Source organism: Nomascus leucogenys, chromosome 23 (assembly GCF_006542625.1).
Source record: "Nomascus leucogenys isolate Asia chromosome 23, Asia_NLE_v1, whole genome shotgun sequence".
Classification (NCBI taxonomy): domain Eukaryota; kingdom Metazoa; phylum Chordata; class Mammalia; order Primates; family Hylobatidae; genus Nomascus; species Nomascus leucogenys.
In genome coordinates this window covers 28110452-28132600 of record NC_044403.1, presented here as the reverse complement: position 1 = coordinate 28132600, position 22149 = coordinate 28110452, and the positions used below count along the sequence as shown (strand labels likewise).

The following is a 22149-nucleotide window of genomic DNA, read 5'->3' as shown; positions in this document are numbered from 1 at the left end:
AAACTGCTACTGATAATTCAGATGATAGAAGTCATAGCTTGAGATATGGGCCATGATCCAGGAGTGTAGCAGGATGACTTAGTGAACAAGTTAGGTGCCCCTAGTCCCCAAATTGGCACTGCTTTCTTTGACCTTAAATGACTTGTTTCTTGGCCTAATTTTACCCATTAATAAAATGGGGGCCATGGGGCTGGCAGTAGTAATCAAATTAATATAATAGAAAAAGGACTAGATTGGGTGTTAAGATTTGATTTCTAGCACGTTGGCTGAGTGATCTTGGGTAAATCAATTCAACTTATTGATCCTCTGTTACTCAGTGTAAGAGATGGGAAAAATAATGCTGACTGCTTTCCTTACAAGGTTATTATGAGAATTAGATGACATAAACTGTAAATACTTAATCATTATTAAGTAAACTACGACTGGCTTACAAGTATATAAATAAAACTGTTTTTCTTTGCAATTTAAAAATTAATTTTTGATTTAGATTTTTCTCATCTCCTGTAAACATCCTGGTTGTGTAGGTATACTTTAACTAAATGGAAATTAAGATGCTATTATCTCTAACCGAATACTTTAATATTCCTTTTCTAACTCAGACTTATGATATATCCTCCTGATTTGGTTGTAATACAGAGATAAAGTATACAAATAAGAGTCCTTGTTATGTTCTGTGATACAAACACTACTAAGGGTCATCAGAGTGAATTCAATCAGAAACAGGATTGAGAGACTGAACTTCCAGTTGTTAAACAACCTATAGGCTTTTTCCAAAAAAGACTAAGGAAATACATATAGCAACAAAGAGTTATGTTTAAAAAAAAAAAAAAAAAAAAAACAGACATTGGTTCTTTCAGAGTAGTAATAAGATTGGCAAATTTTAAGAAAGCCACCAAATATGGATGATTTAAATTGTGGATCCATGAAGAGAAATACAACAGATCCTTCATTGAAGGTATTTTTAGATGAAGAGGAAGATGGTTTCCTGTTCCACACAGTGGAGGAAACGGCATGTGGTGATTCTAACATTATCCACTAAGGTGGGATAACTGAAGGTGGGAGGAAATTTCGAGGCTGATGACCACAGGCTAACGGACGGGGCCTGACAAGATGAATACCAGAAATGGGTATACTATTTGTTACATTTAGATTAAATGTAATGTGTTCCAACTGAGTGACAGTGGTTTAGTGTGTAGGTTAACGTGATCTACACGTCAAAGATCTGGGGAAGAAAATGTGAGAAAATACCTTAAAGGAGAACAAAAAACCATCAAGAGATGGCTATTTCTGAAACTGCAAAATGTACCACTTAGTTAAAAAATTTTATAAAGTGTAAAAATTTGTCCTTGTTATGCTCTGTGATACAAACACTAAGGGTCATCAGAGTGAATTCAATCAGAAAGAGGATTGAGAGACTGAACTTTCAGTTGTTAAACAACATATTCAAGAATAATAAAGAAAAAAATGGAAAGCAGAAAAATGTAAGGGGAAATGAAAATAAAATAAATGAGATGATCCATTTTCTTTATATTTAAGTTCAATTGTTTATATCTTTGTGTACTATTGTTCATATATCACTTGATTTTAGCTATAAGGCTGAGAAGTGTATAGTTTATATTTCAGAGTAAAACTTTTTTGGTTTATTTCTTAAGAAACTAAGAAATAATGTATAAGAGAAAACTTGCGATAGCAAACAATGATAAAACTTATGCAACGCAACTTCTTGAGCAATTTTTCTTTTATGGATCTAGAAAAAAGTGAGTACTAGTATAATATTGATAATGTTTAGGCCAGGCATGGTGGCTCACGCTTGTAATCCCAGCACTTTGGGAGGCTGAAGCAGGTGGATCACTTGAGGTCAGGAGTTCAAGACCAGCCCGGCCAACATGGTGAAACACCATCTCTACAAAAAATACAAAAAAAGTAGCCAGGTGTGGTGGCGTGGGCCTGTAGTCCCAGCTACTCAGGAGGCTGAGGCAGGAGAATCGCTTGAACCCAGGTGGCAGAGGTTGCAGTGAACTGAGATCGCAACTGTGTCCCAGCCTGGGCAACAGAACAAGGCTTCATCTCAAAACAAACAGACCAACAAAATAATTAAGTTTAACATTGGAAAACATCTGTGAAAGTGTATTATAGAGGTATAAAGTGTTGTTTCAAAGTGATATAATGACATATACTAAAGTCATAGATTTAAAACAAATTCCTATGGTGTGCATTATAAAACATCTTTTGGTATAAGAAAACAGTAACTTAAAATAAAAAGAAATACTTACCAGGTAAAACATTTAAATAGTTCCTCTCAGCATTCTTAGTCTTATCATCATTTCCTCCATTTTGGTTTCCAGAATCTATTCATAAGACAATGCAATATGAAAGAACATAACAACATATGAGAATATGTTACTATGACCACTCCCAAAAGAATCACAACAGCAAGAATTCACTAAGGGCATCTATGTGCCAGGCATTCTGCTACATGCTTTACATGGATGATGTCATTTAATTCTTACAAAACCTCTATAACCACAGCCCTGGGAGGTAAGTCCTACTACTATGTCCATTTTATGTATGAGGAGACAGAGGCTTAGATGGGTTAACTAACTTAACCAAGCATGCACAGATAAGTAGTGGAGCCAGGTCTTTAATTCACATACTCAGATTAAAAGTCCTATGGTATTACCCATATTAGACATGCCAGTATCCTATTTTTCATCTGGGAGGTTCAGGGCACCAAGTTAACCACATATAAAATAACTTCATTAGGTAGTTGTGGTGTGTCCATCTTTATTTTTAGAATCTGAGTCACTGTTGTTGATATTAACTTGTTCAGGGCTACAAATAAACGGCTAGTGGGACCAGGAATCACTGTATATTCACCCCATTCCTAAAATTTATTTCTTACCTGACGCTATATACAATTATAACAGATAGGTGAAACTGTTTCAAATGAAACTTTTTTTTTTCAGATATTTAACAGTTTTTCTTCTTTTTTGAAGGCATGCTATTTCTTAGAAGAATAAATGTTGGTAAAATAAACATTATGATTGAACATACATTATAAAGACTGAATGCAAATTATTTTACATATATATCTTAATAAAAGAGACATGTAAAGTTTATAAGAATTCCAACAGAACTCACAAATGCAAACTGAATATTAGTCTTCAAAGTAGCTATCTTTAAGAGATTGCATATTTATTCCAATTAAAAACTATTTTGGAATGGCCTTTAGCATCAGAAAATCACATGAAAACAGACCTTCAAACAAGTAAACAGCAAATATCAAAATATTATAGTTTTAAAAGATATCTGAATAAAAGTAACAATATTTTTATCCAGCGACTTTGATAAATTGATTTATAACACTGTACTTTGTAAATGCACATATTTTATAAATCAAGAGTCAGAGAGATAGAAGGCTCTGATGCTAGAATCCATATGTAATGAAATATTGTTTCTAATATAGAGCCATGTGATTTGATAGGCTTTGAATAGATGTCTAATCATAGCATAGATTATAAGGAACAATAAAGAAGGACTCTAATCTTGTTCACATGGAGTATGAACCAATAGAATCTCTGTTAAGTAAACAAGAGAGAACAGTTCATAGTCCATTTCCCTTTCCATGTTTTCATGGCAATACCTTGTTTAGTAATAGTAAGAAGATGGCTAGTTTTATTTTTTTTAAATGTATATAAAATGTACATAAACATTTCTGGCTTTTTATCATGGACCACAGAAATATGAAGATGTTAGTATAACAACCATAGTAAGACAAATAATGGAACGTCTTAGAACAAGTAATTGCATATCAGGATGTAAACGTGCAGAACACACATGTAGGTGTGCAAAGAAAAAGATGGAGAAGGTATTTTCACAAAGTTCTTCTATAACAACATGCAGCTTTCTTTAAGAAAGTCTTTTATAAACCTACTTGCATCACTGACTCACTGAAACCACAAAGTAGTTGCTTGAACAAGAACAAAATAAAATCATGATATACATGCACTGCCTTAGCCGTATGTGGTTTAAAAACTTCCTGTCATTGTCTGCACACTTTCTCTCATAAATATACTTAGAATCCTCCTCCTCCTTCCACACCTGTCATGATCTCAATCTTCATGCTTTTAGTCACTACTAAGAATAATGTTAAAATGTTTCTGATCACATCACTGCTAGTTTGTATGAGAAGAAGGAAGTTATTTTTACGTAATACGGATATGAGTTCTTTTTGCGAGGGTTGATAAAATAACAATTGGTAGAAGAATAAGAGGGTATACTGAGATTTTCTGAAAGGTTTTGTTAGGATATACCTCTATAGGGATTTTCTAATACTCAGCTGGCTCTGTTATATATAACACATATTGCCACAGCAAAGCCTCAACTGCCTTTAGTGGGAATATAAACTGGTAGAAATACTATAGAGAGTAATTGCCAATGCTATGGAAAATTATAAATGTATGTGTCCTTTAACCCGGGAATTTATCTTTAGGAATCTCTTCTGTAGATATGCTTACTGCTCACAAACATGCACAATTATTCATATGCAAGGTTATTTACAATTAGTAGGCATTGCTACCTATAATAACAAAACATAAGGAATAGATCAAATGTGTATTAGGAGGAGACTGATTAATAACAGGATATCCTGCAACGGACTACTATGCAACAGCATAAAAGTATGAGGATGGTCTTTATGGACTGATACGAAATGATCTCCAAGATAAATTACTCAGTGAAAAAGGCAGAGTACAGAATAGTGTTATGCAGAAAGCTGCCATTTATGTAAAAAAGGAAAATAAATAAGTACACACATACACTTGCTTATACATCATAAACATCTGTCTGGAAGGTACATGTGAGATAGCACTGGCTGCCTCTGAAGAGGGAAACTGATGGCTGGGAAAAGAGTTAGGGACACTTTCACTGTATGCTCTTTTATACAGTTTGAATTGTGAATCTTCAGAATGTTTTACCTATTTAAAAAATGATTACAAATATATAAACCATTTTTTAAAAGTTTATTGAATAGATAAAGAAACTACAGTGAACCCTAGTCAAGTTATGACTGGAGAGCCACCTTCTAGCTACGAGAGAAAGGAAGGAATTCTATTTCTGGGAGAGAGGAAGATGGGAGATGGGAACAAAGACCCTTCAGAAAGGTCTTCCTTATACCAAGCAAAGATGTAATATCTCTCTGCTACTGTACAACAGAAAATATATGCACCTAAAATACGACGATGGTTTCTTTAAACACAACAGGTGCAAACAAAGAAAAGAAAGAAAGAAAAAAGCATTCCAAAGTACCAAACACAGATTTAAAGGTGCAAACAGCCCCAGTTTTAAAGCTTACCACATTTTCTTTCCTGGGCACCAATATCAGGTTTTTATAAGAAATAATAAAATACTTGCCAGGCCCACTTTGGGAGGCCAAGGTGGGCAGATCACAGGAGGCCAGGAGTTTGAGACCAGCCTGGCCAACACGGCAAAACCCTGTCTCTATTAAAAATACAAAAATTAGCCAGGCACAGTGGTACACATCTGTAATCCCAGCTACTCAGGAGGCTGAGGCAGGAGAATTGCTTGAGCCCAGGAGGCAGAGGTTGCAGGGACTGAGATCGCACCACTGCATTCCAGCCTAGATGACAGTGAGACTCGTGTATGCATTCAAGCCAGACAAGAGGATGTTTGTGATTTTATATCTATGATATATGAAATATAAGGAAAACACAACTTAAAAAATATTTGAAAAGACTATTACCCTAATATTCAGGTCCTAACTAAACAAACCTATGGTACCAATTTAATTTACAAAGAAACCACTTTAAACTTTCATTTTTCAATTAAAAAACAACTGGCTAGCCATATATAGAAAGCTGAAACTGGATCCCTTCCTTACACCTTATACAAAAATTAACTCAGGATGGATTAAAGACTTAAATGTTAGACCTAAAACCATTAAAATCCTATAAGAAAACCTAGGCAATACCATTCAGGACATAGGTGTGGGCAAGGACTTCATGTCTAAAACATCAAAAGCAATGGCAACAAAAGCCAAAATTGACAAATAGGATCTAATTAAACTAAAGAGCTTCTGCACAGCAAAAGAAACTACCATCAGAGTGAACAGGCAATCTACAGAATGGGAGAAAATTTTTGCAACCTACTCATCTGACAAAGGGCTAATATCCAGAATCTACAATGAACTCAAACAAATTTACAAGAAAAAAACAAACAACCCCATCAAAAAGTGGGTGAAGGACATGAACAGACACTTCTCAAAAGAAGACATTTATGCAGCCAAAAAACACATGAAAAAATGCTCATCATCACTGGCCATCAGAGAAATGCAAATCAAAACCACAATGAGATACCACCTCACACCAGTTAGAATGGCCATCATTAAAAAGTCAGGAAACAACAGGTGCTGGAGAGGATGTGGAGAAATAGGAACACTTTTACACTGTTGGTGGGACTGTAAACTAGTTCAACCATTGTGGAAGTCAGTGTGGCGATTCCTCAGGGATCTAGAACTAGAAATACCATTTGACCCAGCCATCCCATTACTGGGTATATACCCAAAGGACTATAAATCATGCTGCTATAAAGACACATGCACACGTATGTTTACTGCGGCACTATTCACAATAGCAAACAGTTGGAACCAACCCAAATGTCCAACAACGATAGACTGGATCAAGAAAATGTGGCACATATACACCATGGAATACTATGCAGCCATAAAAAATGATGAGTTCATGTCCTTTGTAGGGACATGGATGAAACTGGAAAACATCATTCTCAGTAAACTATCACAAGGAGAAAAAGCCAAACACAACATGTTCTCACTCATAGGTGGGAATTGAACAATGAGAACTCATGGACACAGGAAGGGGAACATCACACTCCAGGGACTGTGTGGGGTGGGGGGTTGGGAGAGGGACAGCATTAGGAGATATACCTAATGCTAAATGACGAGTTAATGGGTGCAGCAAAACAACATGGCACATGGATACGTATGTAACAAACCTGCACATTGTGCACATGTACCCTAAAACCTAAAGTATAAAAAAAAAACAACAACAAAAAAAAAAACAGCTGAATTACTCTGGGATTTGAGCCAGAAATTTTTCTTTTACCTGCCTTCCCTTAATCCTCTTCCTATGTGTAGATAGAAAGCTTCTGAAGAAAGATGCCACTAACTTTTTCAATAGCTTTAAAAACCATTTCCAGGATGGAGGTTTCTTAAAAAATTAAAAAACAGAACTATCTTATGATCCAGCAACTCCACTTTGGTGTATATATCCAAAGGAAATGAAATTAGTATCTTAAAGACTTCATTTTGGCATTAGTCGCAATAATCAAGATATTAAAAACACACCTAAATGTACACACATACACAAACAGACACAGAATGGAATATTATTCAGCCTTAAACAAGAAAATCCTGCCATTTGTAACAACATGGATGGACCTGGAGGACAGTGAGCACCCTGGAGGATGCTGAGTGAAGTAAGCCAGACACAGAAAAACAAATATTACATCATCTCATTTATACATGGAACCTAAAATAGCTGAACTCACACTGATAGAGTAGAAGGTGCTTACCAGGGCTGGGGTGGGGGGAAATGGGGAGATTTTGGTCAAGGGGTACAAAGTTTCAGCCACACAGATGGTTAAGTTCTGGAAATCTAATGTATGATAATGTCATTATATTTAACAATATTCTAGTGTGTACTTGAAATTCATTAAGAGGACAGATCTTAAGTGTTCCCACCACGGACACAGAAAAGTGATAACTATCTGAGGTAATAAATATGCTAATTCATTTGAAGTATTTTACAATATCTGTGCACACTGAATCATCAAATTGTATACCTCAAATATATACAATCTTTGATTGTCAAATACATCTCAATAAATTAAAAATTTTTTTCCTGTAAATTTCCTAAATAGAAAGAATGTTATGTTATGGATAAATATAGAAAAAACAGTCATTCAAGGATGTAGTGTTTTTTTTAAAAGAAACAAAAATAATTCATTTAACTGACTTCATGCTACTTAAGCCAGTCAAAGATATAACATACAAAAGTGTGTATTTTGTGCTACCTTTTAGTCTACGTTTCCAATCCCCTCTGTAGTAATAATTACATCCACTTTAAAGATATAGAACTTGGATCAAAATATCACCAACTTTCCACTGAGTGCCTACTTCAAGTGTAACTATAATACTGAAATTTAACAAGAGTTTTCACTCAGAACCTTGAAGAAAATCATCCCCTTAAAAAAGAAAATTAGGCACAGAGTCCAAGCTTGTGAAGATCTGGGTATATAACCAAAGGAATAGAAATCATTCTATATAAAGATACACGCACACACATGTTCCTCGCAGCACTATTCACAACAGCAAAGATGTGGAATCAACCTGAATGCCCATCAATGATAGACTAAAGAAAATGTAGCACATAGACATCATGGAATACATGGTATAAAAGGGAATGAGATCATATCCTTTGCAGGGACATGGATGGAGCTGGAAACCATTATCCTCAGCAAACTAATGCAGGAACAGAAGACCAAACACCACATGCCCTCACTTATAAATGGGAGCTGAATGATCAGAACACATAGACGCATGGTGGGGAACAACACACACTCAGGCCTGTTAGGAGAAGGGAAGAACATCAGGAAGAATAGCTAACAGACAATGGGCTTAATACCTAGGCGATGGGTTGATCTGTGCAGCAAACCACCATGGCACACATTTACCTATGTAACAAACCTGTGCATCCTGTACATGTACCCTGGAATTTAAAGTAAAAGTTGAAGGAAAAAAACCCAAAAAACCAAAAATACATTTTGATGTTATTTTTAAATTAAAAAAACTTTAAAAAAATCTTAAATTTTGTTTTTAATTTCCTTCTATCTTCCACCAATATAATTTTCTATATGATCTTAATATTGATCCACATACTATTACAGTGATTACAGACAGAATATAATAAAAGTGAGTTTTACCCACCAAGTGATTCTTTCAACTTACTCCTGCGCTGGGTTCTAGCATAAAGTACCACCTGTTGGACAACTTCTAATTGCTCTTCAATTCGGGGGAAATGGAAGTCAGTGCATTCTTGGCAAACTGTGGCAAAATCTAAGGAACCCAAAACATTTACAAACTTCTAAATGCAAACTATCAAATATTTAGTATTTACTTACAATGAGATTTACTAGAAACAGAAAATAATACTTATTTTTCTTAATAAGATTTCTTATACTTGTCCTTTAGATAATTATGCCTTAAGTTAAGGCACAGCAATTTTGTGTTGATTAAAAACTTAACCTCTAGATCACTCAAAAGAGTGAATTATATTAACATTTCTTTGTTAATGTAATTCCAGGTCTTCTTTAAATAATACTTTCATCATAATCCACCCCAAAAGGTGCTACAAAATATAAGAAGGTTCTTACATTTATGAGGGGAAATAAATTCTATTTAAGCTTCTTTCAAAAACAAGTATACATTTCATATATTTTATATATTCTACATTTTATATATTTACAAATTTAGAAATAATCGTAAAAAGTGAGTTGTACTAAGAGGGAAGCTAGAATTTTACCTAGCAAATTTAAGAGGTAGATTATTTAAAAAAAAAAAAATACATATATATATATAGAGAGAGAGAGACAAATGGATGAGCTAAAAATCACTAAGCCAGGATTTGCTTCTAAACTGAAAACATGTGATTGCTCTTTTTGTTTTACCTTGTAATGAGAATTCTATAAAAACATTATTTATAACATAATAGCATTTTAAGAAAAATAAATATCATGAAGCACTCTATCAATGCTACAGTTTGAAATAAAATAACTATGGCTGGGTATGTTTGGTCTACTTGAATGTCAAGGTGATTAAAATTTTTTTTCATTTTCCCCGTAATTCCTTTCTTTGTAAGAATGGTGTTACAGGGTGAAATTTAACAAAATAAATGTGTATGATGTTAACTTACCTCTTTTAATACCACTATATGAATTAATTCGATTATCTACTAGTAAAACCAGGCCACAGAGAGACGTAGAATAAAGTGACAGAGCTGTTTGGAGCCGATGAAGTTTCACACCACTTCGATGATTTCTTTTATGCTTACAGAAGTCCAGCATATCTGCTCTCAGCAATCTCAAATTATGCATGGTCTTCAACTGGGCTCCTGGGGGTAGGCAATAGTCCAGGAAAGATACTTAAGCAGCTACAAAAAGTCCAGTATAACAGGATGCAAATCTCTATGGCAAGAATCCAGATAAATCTGTTCCACAAAATAATTAAAAATGGGCCTTGCAACTTCCCATTTTAATGACTATTTCAATTTAATCTATCTGCAAAAACCATTATATAAATATACAAAACTTAAAGCCAACAAAATATAGTCTTTCTTAAAGTAAAACATAATTTGGAATTAAAAATAACTATAGGTACACTCTACTCACATGTTAGGGATTTTTCTCTTACAGCATATAAAAAAAGTTGCAGCGGCCAGGCACGGTGACTCATGCCTGTAATCCTAGCACTTTGGGAGGCCAAGGTGGGTGGACTGCTTGAGCCCAGGAGTTCAAGACCAGCCTGGGCAACATAGCGAAACCTTGTCTCTATTATTTTAAAAAACTAATAATTAAAAAATAGTTTCAGAAGTTACAATAAATTATAACTGCAAAAAAATGAACACACTTACCTAAGTGAATGGTAAAACTTTCTTCTAACTTTCTCTGTTCCTCATAAATCCTTCCAATTGCTTCTACAGATTCTCTGAACTGACTTGGCTGAACTTTAATTTCCTCACTAAAAGTAATAAAATTATTGATATACTTTTATGTTTGTCAAAAACTTTTCTTAAAGGAAAGCTTTATAATGAGAGAAAACTGAACAGCTGAAAGTCTTGCTTAATTTTTTCCTAAACTCATCCTTAATCCACGGTGACAAGTAAGACAAGTAAGCACCAACAGGTTCTAAAATTTCCACTTGTTCTTTCATTTCCTCACAATAAATAAAGCAGATTACTGTTTTCAATCATTATAATGTCAATTAATATATTGCCATTTAACACTTTTAGCAGCTTAAGAGAATGATTAAATGAAGCGATTAACTTATTACTTTAAAATCACATTATATTTTAAAATATATAATACATCCTACACCAGGGCTAGCCATAGGCAAAATTAGAAAATAGATGAAGTGATAGCAATAAAAATTTAAAGTCAAATAAAATAGATAATAAAAAAGATGAAGTTCATTTTGATGTATACACACCCTTTACTTTTACCATTTCTTGTTTGTTTTGTTTTTTACCTCCAACATTCTCCTCCCACTAAACTGCCTTTCTCTTTGCTCTCCTCTTTATAGTTCCTGAAAAGACTTCCACAAAAGAGCAGTAACTATACCACTGTTCAATTCAAACAGTGGTATGCTGAAGATGATACAAGTCTGTACGAGTCATCCATTTCCCTGACTAAATTTTTGGGGCTAATCCCAACAGCCCCATTAGACTCCATGACTGACTTCATTAGTAAATATGGTAAATTTAAATCTAGCCAGATAATCTACAACAGGGGACCCCAATTCCCGGTACTGGCCTGTTAGGAACCGGGCCGCACAGCAGGAGGTGGCAGCAGGCGAGTGAGCATTACCACCTAAGCTCCACCTCCCATCCGATCAGTGGCAGCATTAGGTTCTCATAGGAGCATGAACTGTATTGTGAACTGCGCATGCACGCGACCTAGGTTGGGTGCTCCTTGTGGGACAGTTTCATCCCCAAACCCTCTCCACCTCTCCTGGAAAAAATTGTCTTCTGTGAACCTGGTCCTTGGAGCCAAAAAGGCTCAGAGGACTGCTGATCTACAAAATCATACTTTTCTGGAGTCCATCAGAGATCTGTGATAATAAGGCAACCTAGTAAACTGAATTCCAAACCGTGACATATCCCTCCAAGGACAGACAGGACACATAAAGGAGTTTCATCTTTGTTAGAGCATAGCTGAAATGGGATGCTGTCATACAAGGGGGTAAAAAGAAAGCAGCTAAAATTTTAACAGATTCTTGAAGGCCAAGTGGGCTAGCGTACCAAGTTAGAATAGGTCGGAGCCACAGGCACATGAACTTGCAAACTCTTTTCCATTGGCCTCCATCAGGTATTTCCAGAAAAGACTGAGGGCAGGAGACAAGAGAGCCTTCTCAAGGGCATAGGCAAAAATGCTGAGAATCAAGATACATGAGGCTTGACCAAACTGGGATCTGACAAAGACAACAAAGATGGAGAAGAGTTGAACAAAGTGACCTTCCTGATCCCCAACTATGAGCCTAGATTCAAGTAACAAGTAACAGGCCTACTGCTGGGAGGCAGAGCAAAAGTATGGAGACAGACTCCACTCTGCAGCTCTGGCATGCGAAGACTGCTGAAAGCAAGGGATGGAGCAGAGAGACAGAGAAAAATCCTCCTGGACCCCCAAGTGCCATTCTAAGCACAAAGTAGCACCAGTAGAAAATGAAGCCGGTGGTACACTGAAAGTACTGACAGACACGAAACCAAACTAGGATAAAAGTGGGGTAAAAGACTACACATTGGATAGTGTACACTGCTCGGGTGATGGATGCACCAAAATCTCAGAAATCACCACTCAAGAACGTATTTGTGTAACAAAACACCACCTATTCCCCAACAACCTACTGAAATAAAAAAATAAAGTTTTTTAAAAAGCCAGAAAGTCTACAAATTATATGAAAGCAAGATCTCTAACAAACTTGCCATGCATTTTCAGATTTCTCCAAGCATTGTCCCAGTGAATAAACAAATAAGCTAATAGATAAAGTCTAATGCTAAGGGAAAAAAAAAGGAAACCAAACTGACTTCAACTGCTGATAAGATGTGTACAACCTTCACATTAATATTGTTCATTTCTGGACATAAATACTATTAACCTCAGTCTCTTCTAATACCCACAATATCCAGTATTCAGTTAAAAAAAAGAAAAGAAGAAAAATAGGCTGGGTGCGGTGGCTCATGCCTGTAATCCCAGCACTCTGGGAGGCCAAGGTGGGTGGATCGCGAGGTCAGGAGTTCAAGACCAGCCTGGCCAACATGGTGAAACACTGTCTCTACTAAAAATACAAGAATTAGCCAGGTGTGGTGGCATACGCCCGTAATCCCAGCTACTTAGGAGGCTGAGGCAGGAGAATTGCTTGAACGCAGGAGGTGGAGGTTGCAATGAGCCAAGATCACGGCATTGTAGGCATTGTACTCCAGCCTGGGAGACAGAGAAAGACTCTGTCTCGGGGCGGGCGAGGAGAAGAAAAAAGAAGAAGAGACAACCAGAAAAGCAAGAAAAAAACCCAACCCACTGTCAAGAGATAAAGCAAACAACAGAAACAGATTTAGAAAGGATCCAGATATTGGGACTAAAAGAAAGGGACTTTCAAAAAACTATAACCAACATGTTAAAAGACCTAGTAGAAAGGTAGACAACATACAAGGAATTTTAGCAAAGAGCAAAAACAAATGGAAATACTAGAAATCAAAACATGATATCAGACTGATGACCACAGATCAGCTCATTTTACAATGCCCCCATTAACCTGACACTGAAACCAAATGAAGATGTTATAGGAAAAACAAACAAACAAACAAACTATAGACCAACATACACGCATATATAGGTTGGTGGATATATGTCATATACATATATCTGTGTGAAACAATATATATCATGACCTATATGTAAAACCTAAAACAATAAAACTTCTAGAAGAAAAAACACAGGATAAAATCTTCGTGACCTTCCATTAGGCAAAGATATCTTAGACAAGATAGAAACCATTTAAAAATAGATAAATTGGCAGAGCACAGAGGATTTTTGAGTAACAAAACTACTCTGTATGGTACCATAATGGCAGATACATGTCACTATATATTTGTCTAAACTGGCAGAATATACAATGGCAAGAGTGAGCCCTAATATAAACTGTGGACTTTGAATGATTATGATGTCAATATATGTTCTTGATCATAACAAAGGTACCACCTTGCTGGGGGATGCTGATAATGGGGAAGACTATGCATTTGTGAGTCAGGCGGTAAATCTTAATACTTTCCTCTCAGTTTTGCTGTGAACCTAAAACTACTTTGAAGAAATAAAGTCTTTAGCTGATAAACTGCACTTAACTAAAATGAAAAACTTCACTCTCTGACTGACACTATTAAGAAAATGAAAAGACAAGCCACGGAGTGGGAGAAAATATTTGTAAAATATATTATTTGATGATGGACTTGTATCCAGAATATATAAAGAACTCTCACAACTCAATAAGAAGACACATTTTTCCAGCACATGAAAAAATGTTAACATAATTAGGTATCAGGGAAGTGCAAAGTAAAATTATGAGATATCACTGTAAAACTTACTAGAATGTCTAAATAGCAATATTGAGTGCTGATGAAGATATGGAACATCTGGAACCCTCATACATTGGTGGTGGGAATGCAAAATTATACAGTTACTTTGGAAAATAGTCTGGCAATTTCTTCTGAAGTTAAATGTACACTTACCATATGACCAAGCAATCCCATTCCTAGGGGAGAGGGATTGCATATTTATGAAAGAGAAATTAAAACACATGTCTACACAAGACCTGTTCATGAATGTTTATAACAGCTTTATAATTGCTAAAATCTGGAAATATCCAACATGTCCATCACTGAATAAATGGATAAACAAATGGATGATAGAATATTACTGAGTAATAAAAAGAACCACTGATAAACACAACAACTCAGATGAGTCTCAAAAGCATTATGCCACATGAAAGAAGCAAGATACAAATTGCTACATACAGTTTGATTCCATTTATGTGACATTCTAGAAAAATCAAACTACAATGAAATAAAACTACAAAAAAGGGAAATTCTGTATTTTGATTGTGGTGATGATTTTATGACTAAGTTTGTCAAAATTCATCAAACTGTACACCTAAAACAGAATAATTTTAACTTTATGTAATTTATTCCTCAACTGACCTGACTTTAAAGAATAACAAAGCAAAAATAAATTTTAAAATACCACTTTTATCAATCTCATATAGGGGTTCCATATATAGTTGTGTTGAAAACAGACCTCTCCTGCCCAAAGAAACATCTATCAAAAAGAAAAGTAAAAAGTCACAATAAAAACATTATTTCCTAGGAATACTTGATTTTTAAAAGCAGCAGCAGCAGCTACAGGCCAATATTTACACAATGAAATTGATTCTACTTTTACACTGTTGCTGGGACTGTAAACTAGTTCAACCATTGTGGAAGACAGTATGGCGATTCCTCAAGGATCTAGAACTAGAAATATCATTTGACCCAGCCATTCCATTACTGGGTATATACCCAAAGGATTATAAATCATGCTGCTATAAAGACACATGCACATGTATGTTCACTGCGGCACTATTCACAATAGCAAAGACTTGGAACCAACCCAAATGTCCATCAATGATAGACTGGATTAAGAAAATGTGGCACACATACACCATGGAATACTATGCAGCCATAAAAAAGGATGAGTTCATGTCCTTTGTAGGGACATGGATGAAGCTGGAAACCATCATTCTCAGCAAACTATCGCAAGGACAAAAAACCAAACACCGCATGTTCTCATTCACAGGTGGGAACTGAACAATGAGAACACTTGGACACAGGGTGGGGAACATCACACACCGGGGCCTGTCATAGGGTGGGGGGAGGGGTGAGGGATAGCATTAGGAGATACACCTAATGTAAATGACAAGTTAATGGGTGCAGCACACCAACATGACGCATGTATACATATCTAACAAACCTGCACGTTGTGCACATGTACCCTAGAACTTAAAGTATAATTTAAAAAACCTAAAAAAAAAAAAAGAAATTGATTCTAAAGATTGAATTTCTGAAACTCTAGCAGCAAAGTAAGGGATTACTTTTTTTTTTTTTAAGAGTTTCTCACTCTTGTTACCCAGGCTGGAGTGCAGTAGCATGATCATAAAGGGATAACTTTCACAGCAAAGGGCTTTCACAGCTTCCTTAAATCAGTGGCTTTCAATGTTTCTGACTACAATATACAGTATATATTTTACATTTTGGCATACACACGTTTATTTATAGAAAGGTTCACCTATGATGCACCCTGATTTTTTTTCCTATCGTTATTTTTAAAAGGCTGGTTGGAAAACAAGGGATGTAGAATGGTTCATAGCAGGCTGCAATGAACAGTTTGGGGAAAACAGTAAGGCAAATGAAAAACTGTAATATTTAGATAAGAGATGATACAGACGTCAGGTAAAGACTTTAACAACAACCTATCCATCTGTCCATCCATTCATCCCATAAATTTTTACTGAGCATGTCTTATGTGCTAGTGTCAAGAGCTAAATACTTGGCAAGGAACTGGGTATACAACGAAAAAAAAAAAGACATGAGACTGACATTATACAAATAAAATGCTATTTAAAAACATTTATAGCATACACTGGCATATGCTGGAAATAGGATTATTATACTGTACTCAGTATATTTCCAACTGAATATACTTTAGGATTTGAAAAAAATTAATTCTCAAACATAACAGATACATAGCCAGGAAATAACACAGGCACGGTCAAGCTCTAAGGGAATATGTGAAACAATTTATTTAGGCCAAGCGATGCCACACAAGTTATAATTTATGTGAAATCCTCCATGCTATTTCTGTACCTTCTACATACTTCTGTTACTGCACATACCACTCTATACAATATTATTTTATTTATAGATCAGTCTCTCTTTCTAGAATATAAGCTCCATATAGGCAGGTTTTTTTTGTTGTTGTTTTTCTGCTTAGAGAATGTTTGGCATTCAACCAATGTTTACTGCATGGAGTGGAAACCAAAGAAATAAAGATAGTATTTAAGTATTTAGGTGTATGTATCTAGAACATAAAACTGAAGTTCTATTTCAAACTAACCAATAACCATTGCCCCCCAAATAATCCACATAAAGCCTACAATGCAAAAGGTGGTAAAAGAAGCATAACATTATCTTGAACTTTCACTAGCAAATTAAAAATACATACAGCTAAAAGGTTTAACTTTGCAGTAAATATAAACATTACTAACAACGGACTATTATATGAATAAGAACAATACATAGTTAATACCTAAGGGAGCTGTTGTTGGGGTTTTTTAGGTCTTGGTGAAGTTTTATTACCCATTCTTGATACTCTTGTTTTTGGATGGCAGTTGATTGTTTTAATTCATTTGACCATTTATTTTCTAGGTCCTAAAAGAAACAGTATACCAACTGGTTAATTTTTTTTACAAAACAAACAAACAAACAAACAAAACAAAACAAAAGAAAATGCAACTGCATACCTAAAAGTCACTGTATTTCACTTACTTGCTGGGATTCAAAATGCTGAGCAGCCAGTGAATTTACATCTTGATCTGTCAGTGATTTTCCCAATTCCTGCATCACTTTTTCCATTTCAATACCTTGTCTAAAACACAAATAAGCAAATCAAGGATATTCATCAAACTTTCAAGGTATATGATCCTTCAGATTCATCGAACAATCTCCATAAAGTGAAAATAAAAAATTTATTTTACAGAAATGTGTCCAGGAATGATAATTATAACTGGAAAGTACTTAGAATCCTTGGAAATGGAGACTAGCCAATAATGACGATAGTGTCACATAATACCAATATAATTTGTGCAGCTAAATTTTCATCTAAATTTATTGCACAGATGAACGCAGTCAAAATCTAAGTTACCTTTCAATTACCATGGCTAATGTTTAAAACTCTGGACCCCTTTTCACCTGCAAATTTCCTCAAAGAGGCTCTGCAATTTCAGCTTAAACGGATTTTCTATTTGTATATGAACTAAAGTGACTTCAACCTCTGAAAGTTAGTTTACATTATATCCGGAAGCAGACAATTAGATCCTGAGTCAAATTATTATTGTCATAAAATTTACAGAGGGACACAAAATACAGTCTGAAGATGTTAGTCACACCTTCTGCATTTATCCAAAGAAATAATCTGTAAAAATTAAAAAGGGTTTTTCCTATAGGAAAAACTAACCAATGGTGTTAGAAGTACAGATAATAGTTATTTATGAGGGAAAGGGTAAAGGACTAGAAGGGCATGAAAGAGGACTCTGTAATGCTGGAAATACTCTATTTCTTGATCTGCGCAATGGTTATGTGGTCGTGCTTAATTTGTGAAAGTTTACTGAGCTTTACACCCACAGTTTGTTGCCTTTTCTGTATGTATGCTATATTTTAATAAATAAGTTCACTTAAAAAATTGAAATTAAAGATTATCTTCTAATACAAATGTATGCAAAATTTTGTTCTAAAACAAATTTCTAACAAACTGGGAAAGAACAAAACACAGATATAAACTGAAAGGATTTTATCATCCTAGTTAACTCAAGTAAATTGCTCTTAAGAGTGAATTTTTGGCCAGGCGCGATGGCTCATGCTTGTAATCCCAGCACTTTGGGAGGCCGAGGTGGGCGGATCACCTGAGGTCAGAAGTTCAAGACCAGCCTGGCCAATGTGGTGAAACTCCATCTCTACTAAAAATGCAAAAATTAGCTGGGCATGGTAGCGGGCACCTGTAATCCCAGCTACTTGGGAGGCTGAGGTAGGAGAACTGCTTGAACCCAGGAGACTGAGGTTGCAGTGAGCTGAGATCGCGTCACTGTACTTCAGCCTGGGTGACAGAACTAGACTCCATCTCAAAAAAAAAAAAAAAAGTGAATCTATACTTATTTATAACACTGATTAAGACACTTATATATACATGATAAATTAAATTCAAGCAAGTTATATATATATATATACATTTCTATATATACCTTCTGGTAGTAAATATTCAATATCATTTAAATCCCACTTAGTTCTAAGGCAGATGACTCCATTAACTTTTAATAACTACTACAGGTCAAGTGAAAATTATGCTTGCAAGTGAGATTCTTATTTAGAAACAGAAATAACTGCTAAACATTAATAAATACAAACTTAGATATAAATATATATTACTATTTTATGTTACACATGTTCCCTCTAGTGGATAAAAGGTATCATTGCCATTTTTAAAGTTTAAAGACATATCTAGAATCTAGTTTGCTTAAAAAAAAAGAGCTCATTTCTTGTGAAGAAAAAGAAGACAGATAGAAATTCAACAAATAAAATTTTATGAACACTTATTTCATCCTAAATATGTCCAAAAGGCAACTAGCTAATCATATAGTTGACGATACAATATATATTTTCTATGATTAAGATAGAAGAAAATTTTATTACATCTTAGATGAAATACTAAATATAGCCTGGCTCAGTATGTCAGATGTGACAACTCTGGCAACCTGTATATTATCTTGAAGATACTTAAAGAAAAAAAATCATTATAACTTGTATTATTGATGCTGTGCCGAGAAACTGTTTTTTAAAGATGTACAATGGCATTAAAATGAAGTAAGAAATAAGAAAATGTGTCATTTTTGCTCATGAATTGGATAAATAAATTAAGCACCAAAATTTCTGGTCAACCTCCACAGACACTAGTGAATTTCAACTGACCTTAAGTCTTACTGTCCACCTTTGCAATAAATATTACCTACCAGAGGAATATAGCTTATTTTTCTTTTTCAAGCTAGTGGTTTGGACAGGTGAAAAATAAATTACAAAACTTTTAAAAATAGATGAATTCAAGTATTATTTATATGTTTAGAAAGAAAAAAGAAGGCCAAACGCCATCAAGAAATATGGCCAAACATCATTTCAAACAATAAAATAAGCCAAAACAAACCTCTACTAAATAACTATCCCATGAAAAAAAAAAAAGTATGAATACCAGTAAATGCAGCTAATTAGTAAGTTAATTCAACTTCCCAAAAGATGAAGAATCATGTAGAACAGAAATCTTCTGATTTAGAAAAAGGAAGCATTATAGACTATTAATGGCTAGATATAGAGTTTTCTGGGGGTATAGGCAGCAAACTATGCTGCAAGTTAGAGTCACTCAATAGCTCAATGAAGGTACTAGGAATGGAAGTATAGGGAGCCAAAATGGGAATTTATCAATATACCCAAAGAGGCAGAATGAGTATAGTTGCAGAAAACCTGAGAGCTAATAACAGATTCAGGATGACTTGAAGGTTATATTATTTGAAGGCCTAGGAGGAAAAATCAAACAAATGAAGTTCAACAGAAAGTAATTAATTAGTATTAGGTAATTCTGCTTTTACGTATTTTTTAAAACCTAATTCTATATTTTGTTCTTCTTTTTAAACTATATTCACAATTTGACTGGCCACATAATAAAGAACTAGAAAAAAAAATTTTGTCTTCCCCAGGGAAATATGTTTCAACTATATACCTAGTGGCAACCACTCACTGCAGGTATCTCATCAAAAAGGAATAAACTGCTTCAATACAGCTGGTCAACAAACCAAACCTATAAACAGTGACAAATATCTCAAAACATCATGTTCTTTTTGACAAAGAGATCATTCTAATATTTTACAAAGTATGAGAACAAATGGTCCAGAGGAGTACAATTGTTATGAAAATTTACAAATCTATGCAATATAATAAAAATGCTGATTTGCTACACAGAAGAGAGTATCCCTCAGGAACAATTATTAAATACATTTGCTTATTATTTTTCTGTACTTAAAATTTTCTTAACCATGACAACACTCCAAAGATTATTCTCATCTTGCTAGCCTTACTGTTTTCTAACGGGAAGCTAATGAGAACCAGGAACAAACCAGCGCATCTTTTTAAATTTACTCCTTTGGGACTATTAAATCAATCACACACACACACACACACACACACACACACACACACACACACACACACAAGTGATTTAGTCCTAATATACTTTCACAATCAAAGCAACACCAAAAATATTATCTTAATGACAAATACACCCAATGTCTTAAATAAGTGTTTTTTTAGATAATAAATGTTACTGGATTCTGCTAAATTACAACGGATTATCTAGAAGGACACATCCTGAATTCCTATCACAATTTATATAGAGTTACTAGAAAGCAGGCAGGGAAGCCACTTATTATTTTAAAATAAATAATGCCAGAAGTTTTTTACATTGAAGAAAAAATAAATAATAAAAGCATTGTTTGTATACCATGTTAGGTAATCCATACTGCAGGAATTCAAATCTAATTATAATTTCTTGGAACAATACTAGCATTATTATTTTTTTCTAAGGTACTTGAGCGTACAAAATGAACTGAAAGAGCCAGGGACATAGTTAGAGCAGGGCGATACAGAGGTTCTGAATAGGGAGACAGAATGGTACAGTGGTTAGCAGTTCTGAAGTCAGATTTCCTGGTTTCAAATTGCAGCATGCCCTTGGACAAGTTACTTACTTATTTAAGCAAAAACTTCTTCATCTGTAAAATGGAAATAATAGTAGGGTTATGGTAAAGATCAAATGAGACAGGGCATCCAAAGCACTTTGCACAGTACCTGGAATAAAGCAAACCTTCAACAGAAGTAATCTATTCCTCTTATTAGAGATAAGAATATATAAAGCCCACCAGTATCATTTATTTAGTTAAACCACTCGGAAGGTGTATAAACCTAAGAAGACCCTCCCAGTTGTAGTTACACATTTAAACATACAAGAAAATTAATTTCTAATATTGAAGTTTTTTCTTCTATCTTATCCTTTTTGTAAAAAATAAAAACAAGTTGTTCTGCAGGCCATCTGTTTGACAATGTAACATTTAATTCTGATAATGCAAGAAATTTGAAATACCTCTCTCGTAATTTTTTCAGCTCCACATCTCTTTCACCAATCAGTTCCGAGATACTAACGAAGTAATTATGTTCCAAATTTAAGAGGGTTTCAGAGGCAGGAGAATGAATTAAGTCATGGTAAACATCTGCAAAATCTTCATCCCAGCTGGGTTCTTCAGGCCTTGCATGCTCTAATGTGGTCTACAAGATAATATACAGACATTCTTAAATCATGACCTAGTATTTTTATTTAACACACTACTAGAAAAGTATGTATATTATATTCCATTTTTGTACATCAATGACAGACAGACCCTCTTTTATA

The 22149-nt window shown here is 34.7% G+C and overlaps 1 protein-coding gene across 2 annotated transcripts in view; it reads right to left on the bottom strand.

Annotated features, from left to right (window-relative positions):
• Positions 1–22149, bottom strand: part of C23H12orf4 (chromosome 23 C12orf4 homolog) — a 53541-nt gene that overhangs the window by 17410 nt on the left and 13982 nt on the right. Inside the window, exons 4-10 of one of the 2 annotated variants that reach the window (XM_030804606.1) lie at positions 21844–22025; positions 17439–17538; positions 17200–17321; positions 10725–10831; positions 10008–10205; positions 9023–9151; positions 2274–2348 (exon numbers count right to left, since the gene is read on the bottom strand). In XM_030804606.1, the coding sequence (XP_030660466.1) occupies positions 2274–2348; positions 9023–9151; positions 10008–10205; positions 10725–10831; positions 17200–17321; positions 17439–17538; positions 21844–22025 (913 nt within the window). The remainder of the gene's footprint in view (positions 1–2273; positions 2349–9022; positions 9152–10007; positions 10206–10724; positions 10832–17199; positions 17322–17438; positions 17539–21843; positions 22026–22149) is intronic. The other variant, XM_030804607.1, reaches the window with a different exon arrangement.